A 16,141-nucleotide genomic window follows, 5' to 3' on the forward strand; every position below is an offset into this window, starting at 1 on the left:
GCCCCCACCGTGAGAGAGCTGGCAGGGGGAAGCAGCGGGAGCCTCACCTCTGCCGAAGAGGGCCCAGGCGAGGAGAGGAGACAACGGGCCCCCAGGCCCAGGGACACACCACCCGCCCAGAAATGAGCAAAGGCCACAAGCCCGAGTCCCCGGAACCCTAGGTCAAGGGCGGGCCCCCATGCCAGGGGAGCCCCGACCCCCCCCCCAGCCCACCCCAGATCTGGCAAGGCCGTCACCAACCCCACAGCCACCACACAACTGTCAGGTAGTGGAGCCTCTCCTTCGTAATAATGACCTACAGATGAGCCAATCAACACTACCCCGCTACCAATCTAACTAGCGGCACACAACAGCCAAGTAATGGGCTGCACAGGAGAGATGCCAGCCGGCGCAAACCGCCCCCATCCCACCCCCTGCCAGAGAGACCACAGATCCCACCCACGGCTACACCTTGACCCACACTGCACGTTCACCACCGGACCGAAACCCACCACAAGCATCCCCCCCCACCAACCTCCACTGCCATGCCCGCTGCCCGCCCCCTCCCCCCAACCCGGACCCACACACAGGACACACAGAGAGGCAGCCAAGAACCGAGCGCCACCATTTTATAATGTTCTATGCTTATTGTTTGTTTTGATGTTTTTATGTATGGATTGCCGAAAGTCTCCTGTCTGCACAAAAATTTTACCCTCGGGTACTAATAAAGACACCTTGACCTTGACCTTGACCACATCCGCGAGTCAAAATCACCACCCGCGCACCGATACCAACAACCGCGCGACACCCAAGCAGAGTGGCTACCCACCCCGCAGCAGCGGCACGCCGAATACAGGGCAAACACCGGTCCCGCTGTCAAACCCGCGCCCCAGGCATCCCGAGCGCCGCATCATCGCCCCCCCGCCAACACCATGCCATCAACCAACATTAAAAAAAAAAAAAATTGAAAAAGTCCCCCACCGCAATGCATCTAAGAATCAACCCACCCCCAGACACACCTACCGGCCGTACGGGACCCTGACCAGCAAGGCAGTACACACCCACCCCCATTAAGTGATAAAGTTGATCAAGGGGGACCAGAGAGATAGGAATTTTGTCAATTTTTTTTTTTTCACAGCAGACATTTTCTCCATGCTAATGTGATCTATAAGGTGATTCCGATATTGGGTGATACTTATATTCTTTTTGGCCTTCCAGTTCATGAGGATAGTTTTCTTGGCGATGCATAAGGCAGTGAGAAGCATGTATGCTGTGTGTGTACACAAGTTAGAAGTTGTTCAAATCACTCAACTTCTGACTGACAGATGGCCAAGTGCCATGGCCATCTGTCAGTCACAGAGCCAAAAAAGCAATATCCCCTTTAAGCCTCCAAAGGTGCATTACTTTTTGGTATCCATTTCATCCACTGTACATCAATCCAGGGCATTGGTATAATGTTCTTGTCACCACTGACAATGGAGAGGCATTACTCTCACCTTGGTTATAGAGATGTAAGTCATTTTATGGCTACATAGTGATAATTCTGTCAGAAAGAATAAAAGACAGAAAGATAGGTGGAGGCACAAAGAATGAGACAGGGAAAAAGGAAAAACAGAAATATAAAGAGAAACAAGTGTATTTGTGTTCCTATTTTCTGCCTGCTGCTTTTAATGTGACTAAGTCATTACTCCCTACGTGTGCAATGATCATTTTTGCCAATTCAGCAGCTATTTCACATTTCCATTAATTAAGCACTCCAGATGCAATAAGCATGGTGTGATTAATCATCTATTAAAACATCAATGTGTCATCATATCCTCTAAAATAATTCATACAGCAATAAGGATGTAAGCAAGTGACCCATGCAGATTTTTGACAGTGTGTTACCATGCTGTGTTTCGGGTATTAAATCTGTCCTTTTGACATAGATATCCATCATATCTATAGCTTCTATACTGACAGGAACACAGAGAGAGCTGGATATTGCCGTGATCCCACTTCAATTTCACAAAGGCCATGACCCTGGTCACTGCAGACCATGCACAGTGATGATGGATAGGTGAGATCATTTCCAGACCAAATCTAAACAGGCAGGAAGCCTGCACACATAAAGCGAGACCGGAGATAGCAGACTGTTGGCAGAATACATTCACACCAATCTGAGTTTGGTTCATTTCAGCAGGTGAGAACAAAGTCATCTGACCTCATGTGGCACCTCCTCTTTTCACTAAGACTACCTGGACATTCAAGTCTCAGTCCTGCATGATGTAACTACAAGGCAATTGGTGACATTTGATAGCTGGCAATAACTCCTAACAAAATAAACTGAAGGCAAACCACTCTTTAGATAATCATATTCAGCTTTCTCTTCCTGTTTTCTTAACCAGTGAACACACACACCCACAGCGGGTAAAATATGTAATAAGTGCAGACAAGTGTTCATTATCCTTGGCTAAAACTGAAGTAAATAAATGCAGGAAGAAAACAAAATCTACTACTAATGAGCTATTTGTGATGTTATTTGACTTGTAAATACAGTTTGTTTGTAAGTATGAGTGCGAACTTTAACAAACCAAAACTTTTCCATTTTGGTTCAGACAAGAACAAACAAACTGTAGGTTTCACTGCACCATTAGTTTTACCTTCACTCCTGTAGTCCTCCTGAGAGCTGAGCAGACTCAGGGCTGACAGGGGGTGACTGGAGAAAGCAGGCCAGTCAGGAGTCACCAGCCCACCACTGTGGTGTTGTCGAGGTCTGCTGCGCGAGTTGAGCACTGACGAGCTGTCTGGTTTCATTCGTAATACAGCTGCATATGATATAGGCCGGGCTGCAACAGCTCTTGCTAAGTCTGGGGAAAAAAGTGAAACAGTGAAGAGTTAAATCCCATCATGACTTATTTACTACTAAAAGGTGACAAAGATTTGCCCTGAAGAATGGTGTTTTAGATAAACATTTGGAAAAGTATCTTACATCAATATCCAAATGGAGAGAAAGAATGATGCAAAAGCTAACTTAATTTTCAAGGGGGTAAGAGAGAGCTCGAACAGTGAAGCCTCCTACATGTATGCCCAAAACTAACATCACAAGTCTGCGAAATCCTGTCACACATGAGAAATCTAACCATACTGTTGAGAAAAGAAGCTCTCCGGGAATCTAAAACACCTATTTATCCATCAGTGACGCTTTGTTGGTGTTTGGCAAGTGAGCCTTGTAGGTGGGATACTATCTATGGCCATTTTAGACCCTCCCACTCCCTCCTGTTCTGTGTTCCTGGGCTGAACAATTTGTGGAAAAAAATCTAATTGCAAATTTTCTGGCGGATTTTGAGATTACGATTCTATTTGCGATTTCTTTTTTAAGTTTAGCTAAAGTTTAATATGCGCTGTGTAATAGATAAATAAAACAGAGCAGATCAGGCCATTCTAGTCAATGCTTTTGCTACTACCAGAAACTCTGCATCATGTCTAATAAACGTCTCTCCGCTCTGCTCCGCAGAGAATATGCTGCTGAAACACTTCCAGAGTGTGTGTTGGAGCGGCTGACATCATCATCCCCCACATTTTCCTCTAGTTTCATTTGTTGTTGGAAAATGTACACGTCCACTCTGATTGGTGAGTAGGACTGTAACAGGAAGCGCATGGTGCTTGTGATTGGCGAGCAAGTCTGTCACACAAGGATGACAACGAAATTCATTTGTAACTGCATGACTGTTTAAAACGGGACAGATGCGCTGTATGATTAATCTACATTTTTATCGCATTCTTCAAAATTAGCTAATCATGTTTTTTTAAATCACAATTTCTATTTGAAAACGATTATTTGTTCAGCCCTACTTCCTGCTATTTTCTTCACCGGACCTCCTCCACCTACCCGCATACCTGTTCCCTTAGCCTTGCAGTATATATAGCCCCATTCCCATTCATTCTCTGCCACATTATTTTATATGCTTTCAATTTAGTGCTCCAGCCATCATCTCTGCCTGCGTGACCCCCTGCCTGCTTTTTGGACTTCTGCCCCTTTGACTGGTCCCTAATTTGATGAGTTAGCTTTACCTTCCTTTCCCGGTCTAGTATTGACTTTTGACTGTTCAAGCTTTCAAGAGTAAAACTGAACTTTACCAGCGTGGTCCCTGAGTCATTCTTTTTTGTCCAAACCTGGTAATACTGGTCAATTACAGTCCTATGCTGTAACCTCTGTTATCTATAGTACTATTCTCTGCACTATCCTCCTCTTCCATAAAACTGATGAGCTCAACTTAGTTTCCCATGCTACTGTATGAGGGAAAAATAAGGGGGTGTTGTAATTCCGAGACAGCTGAGTGGAATAAGTGGAAAAACTTAGAATGCATTTCCTTAAGTCTGCAGAAAATACATGTACTGTTGAAAATCATGGAATATATAGTATCTGTGATGTAATAGATTTCTGAAGAAAAATCCACATTTAGGCAACAAGGTGTAGATTTGGAGCTTTGAAGCCTTAGTGAGTATATATCTATTATCTTCAAGACTTAATGTCCACAGAATGGAACAATAATTTTCCAAATCACCACCAAGACACCTGTAAAAAAGAAGTGAAATTAACAAAAATGACTCTGGCTTCTTATAAGAAACTTTTTTATTCTCTATTTCCAGAACAATGCTAGGAGTCTTTCCTCTTTGGTTTGGCCATTAGAGATACTGTGTAAATGCTCTTACGATGCCATAAATAAAAACATGTAGTCCTTTCAAGGTACCCCAGACACTATGTATATTCTGAAAATCACTGTTATCAAAGTATCAAATTGCATAAAAAGGAAATGGGAGAAAGCTTCCTTTTAGGTAAAAGAGTCAATGGAGGTTCAGAATAACTCTGTGAAATCTAAACAACTGAGGCTGTCACTAGTCATTCATGTAACCATATTCTTTTAATACTTACTTTTGAGGAATTCAATTGACTTTATGTAAGATAATGTGCCAATGTGTGGTATTTTATGATACTATAAATGTAACAACTTAAGATTACACCCACAATTAGTTCCCCCATGGCAGCTGATCATGACAGCTGATCATCAACAATACAGCTAAAATAAATAGCTGAGATTACTGATAATATGGAATAATTTCTGTTCGGATATAATACTTAAAGAAAAATGCAAAAGACTAGAAGCTTGAAGCTCAGTAAGAGTCTAATCAGAGTGCTGCAAAGGGGGGTGGGAGTGTTTTGCATTACATGATAAAGTGCTATGAAAGAACTGAACAAAACTGAGAAATAATTATGTGCCCTTGGGGGCTTGTCAGCTGCAAAAATACTGCTATCTACAAATGGAGCGGGCAATTACTGTATTACACATTATGGGGAGAAGCAGGATATGGAACTCCATTTGAAATTAAAGGTATTGCGCGTTTGAAAATTGATGAGAAAGGGAATAAGTAGTTGGTTGGTAGTCAGCTAAATCATTTATCTTGCTGAGAATCAGCTCAATTGGGGTTTACACTACATTCCCATTGCTGATGTACATGGTTAGCTAAACAATGCATTGTGTTTCTGTAATTCTTCTGACAGCTGGAAAAGTTAAAAACCATAATGACTTCAGGTAGTAAGATAAAATGCAACAGAAAAATGCACCTATTTCTTCATTTCAGCCCCACTGAGTGATATATTAGCAAGTTTTGTGATGTTTGACATATATTTAATGCACCATAAGAAAATTTAAAGATGCTAAACAATAGCTTTGCTGAACAATTGGTTTCCTAACATCTAATTAGTCTCCAGAAAAATGCCCTGTACTCAGTGATTTTATGCCATTTCTCCAAAAAAAATCATGTTTTTGTAACAGCAGCAATTACTGGGTTTAACGTCTTTTTATTCCAACTATTGTTCTCCTTTTGGTTAAGTTTTACTGGTTTTGTCAGCATGTAGCCTACTTTTTACATTGCAAATGCTTTTGTCACAATTTTTGTCAATTATTATTATTTATACTATGTAAAAACACCAAACACAGTCTCCGAGATGGAGGCCAGTTTGACAACAGGGAATACAGTACCGAGCTGATTTACAGCAGCTCAGACCAGGACTCTGACTCCAGGGACAACAAAGACACGGCGGGTTCAGGCAGGGGCAAGAGAGACATCAGAGAGGCAGTGATACCGTGTAGAGGCAGAATATTTACAAATCTAACAATGAATTAAGGGTTTAATGCACCGAGCTTACCCTGGCGAATAAAACCGAGTTTTTTGGGGGGGGGGGCTATACTAGATAATAGATTTTTTGATATAGTTATTATATCCCCCTCTGTTAATATTAGTTCAACATGTGGATTGCTTATTTATCACCTCAAATTGGTTCAGATACAGATTTTGGTGGAAAGCTAAGGTGAAATATGTTAAGGCTTATGTAGCCTTCATACAACAGAAACCTACTTCTCAAGCTGAAACCCCTCTGGCTGGCAGAACTAAGGGGCCTCAGGAGAGAGGACTAGAGTTGGACCCTTCCCACAAGTTGCTGCTGTCACAGAAAACTGCATGCTATTAGGGTAGTTAAGTTACGTTAGTTATCCATTATTTGACTATTTAAGCATATTTAAGCATAATGGTTAATGAAAGTACTGTGTTCTATATCAAAGAAGAGGAAAAAAGTCTTGCAATTTTACTGCAGTGCATTTTTCACAACGGAATCACTGACTAAACTAGATAACAGTAGCAACAGTGGACAGCGAGGGTTCAATCAAAAACTGCAATACAATTATTGCATTATTAATTGCATCAGGGTTGATGCAAAACAAAACGTAGTCAGTCAACTTATCAGTTGTAGTGATGAGAGTTAGTAGTGAAGTAGATCTATTTAAGCAATCTGCCAATGGCGGCTGACCTAATTTATTTTATTAACCAATGTATTTTTTTACTCAGATTTGGCGAGTGCTAATTTTGGATGTTGACTGTATATAAGCGTAATCTAGCATCTCTCTCTAGCATCTCTGCATTTCAGAAAAGCAACAAGTGAAACAAGGTAATAGCTTGTTATAAAATATGTTGTCCTTGTCAAAAGATGTCAGGACAAAAGGCTAATTTTTCTTACTAAATATTGTGTAAAATGGCATTTAATCTCAATGCCAGTTGGCATTTGTCTGTTGTGGTGATAAATGATAATGTTAAAATTCATCAGATGGCATTTGCAATTGATAATTATTATTGTGTTATTGTGAATATGGTTATACAGAAGCAAATGGAAACCAAACATTGACATGTATCAATACACATTAGAAATCAGTTTGTAATTGAGTCATAGCACACTGAATAACCCAAAATCAAATTGTTAGATACTTGGACATTCCTAGCCCTAAGCAACACTGAGAAGTGAATTTGACAAAAAGAATAAAGGATCACATAAAAAAATGGCGATAACACACTGAGATGCAAGTGCTTCTCCCAACAGTGTTAAAGCAACCTCTCGCTGCAGATTCAGAATGGGCCACAGGCATTAAGAATTTCAGAGGGGTGTGTATCACTGCACATTATGTGATGTACTCATTTGCAGAGAGCACAGGATTTTAAGATAGTAATCAAAGTTCTTGAGCCAAACTATAATATTTAACACGAAAATGGCTTTGTGGTTAAGTTGTCACAATTCTGACATATTCAGTTATGTTACCACAGTGTTGATTTGACTCAATAAGCATTGGGAAAGCTGTATTTTTGCAGTTCTTAATTGTACTGCATAATATTCAGGGTTTAAGCTATGTACATTTTGCAATGGCGGCCAGCCACCTTGCCCCCGCTGCTGAAAAAAATCCTAGAGGAAACAATATGATATTCAAATGTATTTCTGACTTTTTCTATCCCCCATTTATTTCTGTGGGAGTGGAAGCTGTTGAATGGTGTTCAATTGGATTATACTTGATGTAGCTAGGTATCCCCACAGTAATGAACTGTCAAGCCAGGAACAAATCCTGACTGCGGGGTTGATCCCAACTGAAAGAACTGGTAACTGGGGATATTAAGACCAATTTTTGTTGCATACCTATGGTTTTGTCATTTGTCATAATTAAACGCATTTCAGTGTGTACCCAAAAGACAATTTAATTCATGGAGAGAATCTTGAGTTCTCCAGTTATTCTCCTTTGTGACATAATACTATTGTCTTGATTCCACTGGGCCAGACTCTTCTATACTTGGCACGACTTCATTTCCCACCAGGGGCGTTTCAGAAGTGGAGCATTTTGCCTGCTTGATTTTGTTGACTTGCTTAGATTTTGTTGATTTGGTCATTTTGCCTTGATATTGTATCATGGGTGAGTAGGCTATGTATTTGAATTGTTAATTTTTTTTTTCTGTTAATTGCGCTAATTGATACGATCAAGAGTCTGCACAGGGTGCTTCATTGTAAAAATTGACCAGATCCTCTATGCCATTCCTGTGTCTGACTTCCTGCCCAGCGCAATCTGTTTGGTGCAGTTTGACGTGGCTTCTGTCAAAAATAGAAACACATTTCGGTGCACATTTCCAGTGGAGCAGCGGACAGATGCTTTTAATACGCTTCCGAAACATGCTGCGGCACATCTGGTGAAATCACAAGCATTCTCTAGAGTAGTTGCAATCAGCGGCTTAGCCATTCTCAGTGAAATCAAGCCATTACAGGGATAGTCTGTCAATAGCAGCCTATACATTTTGCATACAACTCTGTCAAGTGTAAGTTATAAAGGTCCAATTTCTTTCCCCGGGAAAATATTATTCCAGACTGGGGATAAAACCTGGCAAATGCAGCTAAAAGTCTCTTTTGTTTGTTTGACTACTGAAGCCAACAGGCACTTTCTCTTGTCAGCTGTCACCTTCATCTGATAAAAGCAATGACCCTTGCAGATCCTACTGATCCCTATCTTTCAGAGGGTGCAAAATCAGAAACACTCGTTGTTGAAAGGGCTGCACCTGCTGCATTTCAGGGAGCTCAAGAGAAATGCCACAGGTGATCGTTTCAGGTCTTAACACCACCTTCATCATAACAACACCAAAGGAGATAATGGCCATTTTATACTTGAACAAAGAACAAAAAGCCAAATGTTCCTGTTAGCTTGTCCTTATTGCCATATGTATGTTACACTCTTAGAGTGTGGGTTTACTTTAGTGGAGATCACCTTTCGGTATACTGTTTGAATTCAAAAGTTTTCATGCAGTATGACCAACTAAGGAGACTTACCTGCCTTCTTAGACAAGGGACTTGACATACAAACAAACTAGTAACAGAGGTGAAGGTGAGGTTAAGTGAAGATGACATCTTTTAAGCAAACAGAGGGGAGACCTGGGGAAAAAGTGAGAAACTCATCTACTTGTATTACGTCACTGGGATGGCACAGCGCGGGAGACATTGTGTGAGTCACACAAGCCTCTGGACTGTGGTGTGAAAAATTAATTAGAATAGCATACAGTAAGTAGGTGAGACGCTCATGGAGGCTCAAGTAGACGGACATGATTAGCCATAGCCTGTAAGATTAATGAAGACCTTCACAGGGAGATTATATTGACTGAAGCTGATTATGCTTGAGACCATTTATTCAGTGGAATATCATTCCAGATAGAACAATCCATACATCATATGCAACCTCACCTCACCTCCTATCACAGCGGACTGGTTACTAAAACCCACTCTTTTTCCTGATCCTTGGTGTACTATGAAGATTGTATGAGTTGCTTCAACCTTGCCAGAGTAATGATGAAATCATAAAGGCGTTGTATGATGTATGGTATTATGTTGTCATACCTCTTAATGGGAAGTATGGAAGTCTCTATCCAGCTCTGCTCTGTTATGGATACAATATATACATATACACATTTTTATTTTATTTTTTTTATGCCCATATTGGAGGCACAACATGATTCTACAGTCACATGACAAGAAATCAGATGTCATACTTTTCTGTATCTAAAATATTAAAGTAGTAGTATATAGTTTTTTTAATGAAATGAATCACTTTTTATTGCCTACGTGTGGAAGGTACAAAAACGATCCATTTGCTAGGCTTTTCTCTAGCACATGCATGAACACTCACCTGGCAGCAATCTAAAAACCACACCGCTAGTGGCCGCTGAAAACTACCTATAGCCCCTTTCAGCAAATGACATCAAACCTTTCTAATTTTTTCAGGCTATGTGGCACATAAGACTCTATTTCAACACAGGCCTATTGTATGTGACTGTGTACTCTGAAATGCCAAATTCAAAATCCCAAGGTACTGATTATAGTGTTGCTCACTGTACACACCAAAGAAGCTTAACCGCGAAGAGGCTGTCACATCTCAGGTTCTCCTGACAGTTGAATAGTCCATCAGTCCCTGATGATGGTACCAAAAATAGATCCAACAGTTTGTGCATTTGTATGTACAAAGTTAAATTGCAACTACTAATTTTTTTGCTTTAGGCATTCACTATGTTATTTGGGATCATGGGATGTTAGGACAGTGGGAGTTGCAGTAAACGTTTATCTCTTGGGAGTGGCTTTTATCAGTATTTTAGTGTTTATTTTTCAAGATGTACAATCACAGCAATATATTCATTGCATGGTCAAGCTCTCTGTAGTGCATACAAAAATGACATTTCCCCCACACGCAACCATATTTCTGGTGCATGACTCTTTTGCCCTTGGTGAAAATTACTTCATGCATCACTTATACAGCACTACACATCTATATCCCCTGCAATCCACTTTTAATACGGAGATGACTTTATTCTCTGTTACCTCAGTGAGGTGAGGAACAGTTGGATTACCACTCCAAGCAACATTGGATTTTAATCAGAGGGAAAGAAAAAATGGCCCCAGACATCATGCCTGACCAACCCACTTTCAACCATGAGAGAAATCTAATTGTGCTGCCCTCTCTGCTTCTGTATGATTTAAATATCTATGGAAAGTGCGGAGGAAAATTAAATAGAACATGGGAACTATTGTCTTCAAAGTGAGCATTTTCAGAATATTCAGAGCAGTAGGTCAATAATCCATTACGCAAACCATCGTGTCAAAAGTATAATAGTGAAAGACTGCATCACACCACTGCGAGTGGCTCTTCATTGCTCGTGCTGCTGATAATATTACAAACCAGTTTGGAGTGCGGCACCCTTAGTACAACGTGACACATTTTTGACAATTGTGAGTGCTAAAAGCATACTCACCTCTCAACACTGTTTTGACTAATGTAGAAAACCACTACTTTTCTTTGTAACCTTTATAGTCCAACATTTGTGAAGTAATTGTTGGGTAAAATGAACAACTCTCCCTCAAAAAAAAAAAACAGCACTGCAGACAAAATGTACAACACTAATGGCTCATTTGATTTCAGTTATCAATAAGGAAATGCTCAGCTGTTAATGTGTTGATGGATGATAACAGGAAATACAAGTTCCTTCAGGAGATCTGATAAAAGTCTGAGAGTCATACCTCTAAAATAACCAAACAAAGATGAGCTCAGAAAATGTCTCCCAAGAACAAAGAAAGCAAACAAAAGTAAAGACTTGTCCTTGCTTGTTATAAGACAACAATATGCCTGAAGACAATAAGCACATTCAATATGTATGGTGTGCATCTTTTGCGGGTTTTGTGTGATGCCCATAAAATTTAATTTGTCTACACTGTGTTATGTATCTCCTGTCTCTCTAATTCAAGAAAAATACTTTATAGGGGAGAAAATGCAGACAAGAATTGCATAAAATGGACAAAATGGGACTATGTGGTATATCAGAATGTATTTCTCTGTAAATGGAAATATCCAATTTTGCATTAAATAGAAATGTTGTACCGGAATTGTTTTTATACAAATGTTCAGGACCTGAAATTGATTACTTCAATAAAACTCAAAACCATTATGCATACAGTGGCCAGACCAACCACATAGTTTCACCTGTATGTGTGGAGACAGTAAAAACAATTCCTCTTGGAGGAAGTGCACATAGTTTTATTCTTAATACAAGTCTCTCTTTAAAGTCTGTAAATGTATTTTGTCAACAGGAGACAAAGTTGGACACAATACAAAACTGGGCAATCTTGGTCATGCATACACAGACATGTGAAAACAGTGTGACTATAATTCAGTGTAGTTATAAGATTCAGTGGAAATGATTTTGAGACATAATCATTGCTGACAGGTTAATAATGTAGTTTAAGAATATATATGTTACCATATCTAATTGTACTACCCAAAGAGTCTCTCTTTTTCTATAATGCCATTCGGATACGCATTGTACTAATTATGAGGCTGATTTCATGAGCTTGTTGGTTTGTTTTGTTGAGACAAAAGTACACATGGTCACATCTCTCCACGTTACTATGGAACCCAAAGGTGGACAAATCAATCCCATAATAAAGCCCTGTAACTACCCATTTTCTGAAATTATTTTGCAAAGCAGTAAGACACCAGGAGTCAACAGAGGGCTCAGATACCTATAATGAACAATGAAGTATATGCACCCATGGTATGGTACCATGGAACCCAAATCCTTAGACTAAAAATCAATGAACAGAATTGACCCAACTGAAACAATTAACTGCGCAACCCACTAAGTCCCTGTTTATTAACTTGATAAACCCGTCGTTAAACAGAACACCTCCAGGTTTTCTACAATGGCTTTCTTCCAAATGCAATAATTTGTTCATTTGAAAAATGTGTAGCTCAAGATACAATATATGTTCTCATGTATTCAGTATGTTTCTACACTGTTCTACTTAGGTTACAATATGACTGTTGTGTTTAAAGTTGCTATTAAGAATCTCTAAAAAGTACATTTTGTTTTGATGACACTCACAGTAATATGAATAGAAGAAGGTTATTGTGTGTTAAGGTTAAATTAACAATCTGATTGTCTTGGACTGACTGAGTGTTTTGCACATAATGTGGTCTAAACCATTTTTAAAACATATAAAATGCTGATCAAAAAAAGAAAACTGTTTTTCTTACATTTATTTATACTTGGAACACTGAGAGGGTGGCAGCACAGTATGTGAAAACCAGATAATGAAGGTGTCTTTTATTTTCCCTTGAGGAATTTAATTTTACTCCATCATGCCTTGATCTGCTTCAAGAACCACACAAGGGCCAGCACTGCAATTTATTTAAATGTGCCAATATCCACCAAACTGACATATCCTCTGCTGTATCTCAAGACCTGTTAAAGGTAACTATAAACGGGGTATATACAGAAACCTTTTTAAGACCTTTTCAACATATTTCAAGACTGCTGCGCCACTTTGAGCTGTAACCGATTAAATCATATAACATTTTTATTGCCTAAATGTCATCAGGTTCTAAGGCCACCTAAAAATTGAGGCATTCACCAACTTTCTCAGTTGCCTATAACAGCCTGTTTTGCAGATTTCCTGCAAAAAGCAACTTACATAAATGTGAACAGTGTAATTTTGTGTTTTAGTTGGTTTAAACTAGATAATGTGAGCTTGCCTGCAATGACATGTGTGATAACTTTCATCGACCACTTGATCAATACAACAAAATTCAATATTCAATAGGCCAGGAGGGAACAAAGATGAAGAGAATAAACTGAGTGATGAATAACGTAAGTAGTGTAGGCGGTGCAGCACAGGCACAACCTGGAGGAGGAACTAGTTTAAATGACTGGATTAGTATAATATTATAACATTAAGTTAGAAGTACATTGTTAACTTAATATTAAACTGTAAGTTTTATATTAATGTATTCATTATGTTCAATATAATTTCATATAGTATATAACTTACCACTAGTGTAATATTAATTCAGATTACAGCTGTTTCAGTTTGGGGTTGTTTTTTATTCATTAACTTTGTGCAAAAATCCCGCACCATCCAGGCTGCGATTTATCTGTTCACAAACAGTGACATTAACAAGAGCATCGGCTTTGTGAGAAGTTCAGCGCGTTTCAATAAAAAGCAGAGCTTTAGTAAAATAGCCAAACGTTAGCCAAACCCACACGCTCCTTGAATTTTCCCTGTTGTCTTCTGTCTTACCGATTTAGCTTCTTGCAGCGCATCTCACTCTTGTTTTTGAGGTTCAAAGTGGCCACAGAGCGACCGGCCAACTAGGTTACACCCTAATAAAGGAAGGAATATCTGCATGTCTGTCTTTCTGTCTTTTTGTATGTCTGTACTTTGATTTTCTCGACAACCATTCTTTCGCTCAGCTTCTAAAAGAGTGTAGTGTCGAATTTGGTGCTTTTAGGCCAGATGGTGGCGCTAAGAAATTTACGTTATGGCTTATAAGTTTTGAACGGTAATTCTCAGGATTCTGTTCATTCTATTCATATAAGCCACACCCATTTGCGTCTAGATCACTTTTCTACCATTTTGAATTTAGTTTTTTCACTACTCCTCCAAATTGTGACCTATCGTACCAAATTTGGTATAGAACATCTCTGGGCCACTTTGGATATTTTTTTTTTTTTTGCTATAGGCGATCCTCAAAATTAGCGCAAATGCTGTGGGCAGGTCTTATATCACAAAAATTGTCATATACCCTTAAAGGTCCAGTGTGTAATATTTCTGAGGATCTATTGACAGAAATGCAATATAAGATCCATAACTATGTTTTCAGTGGTGTGTAAAGACCTTACATAATAAACCGTTATGTTTTTATTACCTTAGAATGAGACATTTATATCTCCATAACCACGGGCAACCTCGGCTGTGGAGGTTGCTGAATTTTGTCGTCATGTTTCTACCGTAGCCGACAACGAACAAACAGAGCAACAGAGCGTGTTTCGTCATCACGGCGTTCTTCTTCTGCTTGTGTAATTCTGGCAGTGTAGACGCCCGTCACTACATTGAATACGTACAAACAAGAAGAAGAGGAAATAAATAATAATATTAATAGTAATACACAGTCTCCGAGTAGTCTTCTGGGACAGACAGCTGACGGCAGAAATCACAGATTTTGTGGATTTTCCCAGATGGTAGGCTATAACGTTAATGTGGGACAGATGTTTTCAAAGCGGTGCTGAAGTTGTCTGTTTTCTGCTGGACAGGTAATTAACTTTGTTTGACATACTTTAGCGATGCAAATGAAAACTGTTGTTTGATAGCTTTAGCTAATAGCTGTCCATAATCACAGAGAGCTGTGACATGTTTCCCCTGTCAGTGGTGTGAAATATGGATTAATTTCATGGCGCCTACTTCTCCAGCCTGTGGTTTGGCTTTGCCGGTTACTTAGCGAGACAATCAGCTGATAAGTAACGTTAATTGGCAAAAAAAACGTAACGTTAGTAGTTCTTCTCCAGCCTCTGTTATGGCTTTGTTACGTGGACAGAAATGTGCCCTTACCTTCCTGAGACAAGCAGCTAATGAATATTATTAGTAATGAAACGGTAACAACAGAGCTGGGTAAGCTCTGAGAATCTAGCAGGATCAGTGCCATTGTCATTTTGTTTACGTGTAATTAATGCTGTACGTCAGGGGTTGGCAAATAGGTGGGACATGGGCCAATTTTTTGGGCTACTGTTGGGTATCAGGTCCCCCTGGCGCGGACCTATTTTTTTTTCCCTTCTTCAACAAATTACCTATGAAGAGACATGCGATTGGCCCACATCCATCAACCTATGGATGCTTATTTTTATTTCCCCAGGACCTCCTGGCAGAGGAAATTCCTGCGATTGGCATTCAGGGAATCCAATCTCACATCCTGACGGCTTATTTGTGTTTCAAGCACGCCACAGACTATTTTGAACGTCTTTCAGAATTTTTCAAAGTAAAAGCTTTCAATTCAACACAAAACAAAGAATTGTTGCGCTTTTATTTTCTAGGCACAAAATATTTTTCAAAATCTTCCCCTTTAAACGGGCACTGCACTAGTCAAACTATAAAGGAAGGAATCTCTGTTTGTTTGTATGTATGTGTGAATAACTGTCCGCATATCTCCACAACAGTTCATCCAATTGACTTCAAACTTGGTGGGTGTATTGCTGAGGAAGTCTGTTGGACGAGTGGTTCCCGAGAACACTGCAGGCAGACAACGCTGCAAGCAGCATTACCAGGAGCCAAGCAAGCGGCCTGTCGCCCATGCCCCGAAAAGGCACTTCCATAGTGAGTATATATTTTGGGTTATTTAAGCACTTTGTCTTGTCTTGTCTTTCTGAAGAAGTCCCTTTGATGAGCGATGAAACGTCTTATATTATCTTCAACCAAGTCCAGTTGCCCTTGACTTTAACCTTCTTTGGATAA

At 39.7% G+C, this 16,141-nt stretch overlaps 1 protein-coding gene across 7 annotated transcripts in view; it reads right to left on the reverse strand.

Annotated features, from left to right (window-relative positions):
- The window catches only part of cntn5 (contactin 5), a 118,378-nt gene that overhangs the window by 70,285 nt on the left and 31,952 nt on the right, over positions 1-16,141 (reverse strand). For all 7 annotated transcript variants that reach the window (XM_046074226.1, XM_046074231.1, XM_046074230.1 and 4 more), the window contains exon 3: positions 2,622-2,828. In XM_046074226.1, the coding sequence (XP_045930182.1) occupies positions 2,622-2,828 (207 nt within the window). The remainder of the gene's footprint in view (positions 1-2,621; positions 2,829-16,141) is intronic.

This window comes from Micropterus dolomieu, linkage group LG17 (genome assembly GCF_021292245.1).
Source record: "Micropterus dolomieu isolate WLL.071019.BEF.003 ecotype Adirondacks linkage group LG17, ASM2129224v1, whole genome shotgun sequence".
In the NCBI taxonomy this organism is placed as follows: Eukaryota; Metazoa; Chordata; class Actinopteri; order Centrarchiformes; family Centrarchidae; genus Micropterus; species Micropterus dolomieu.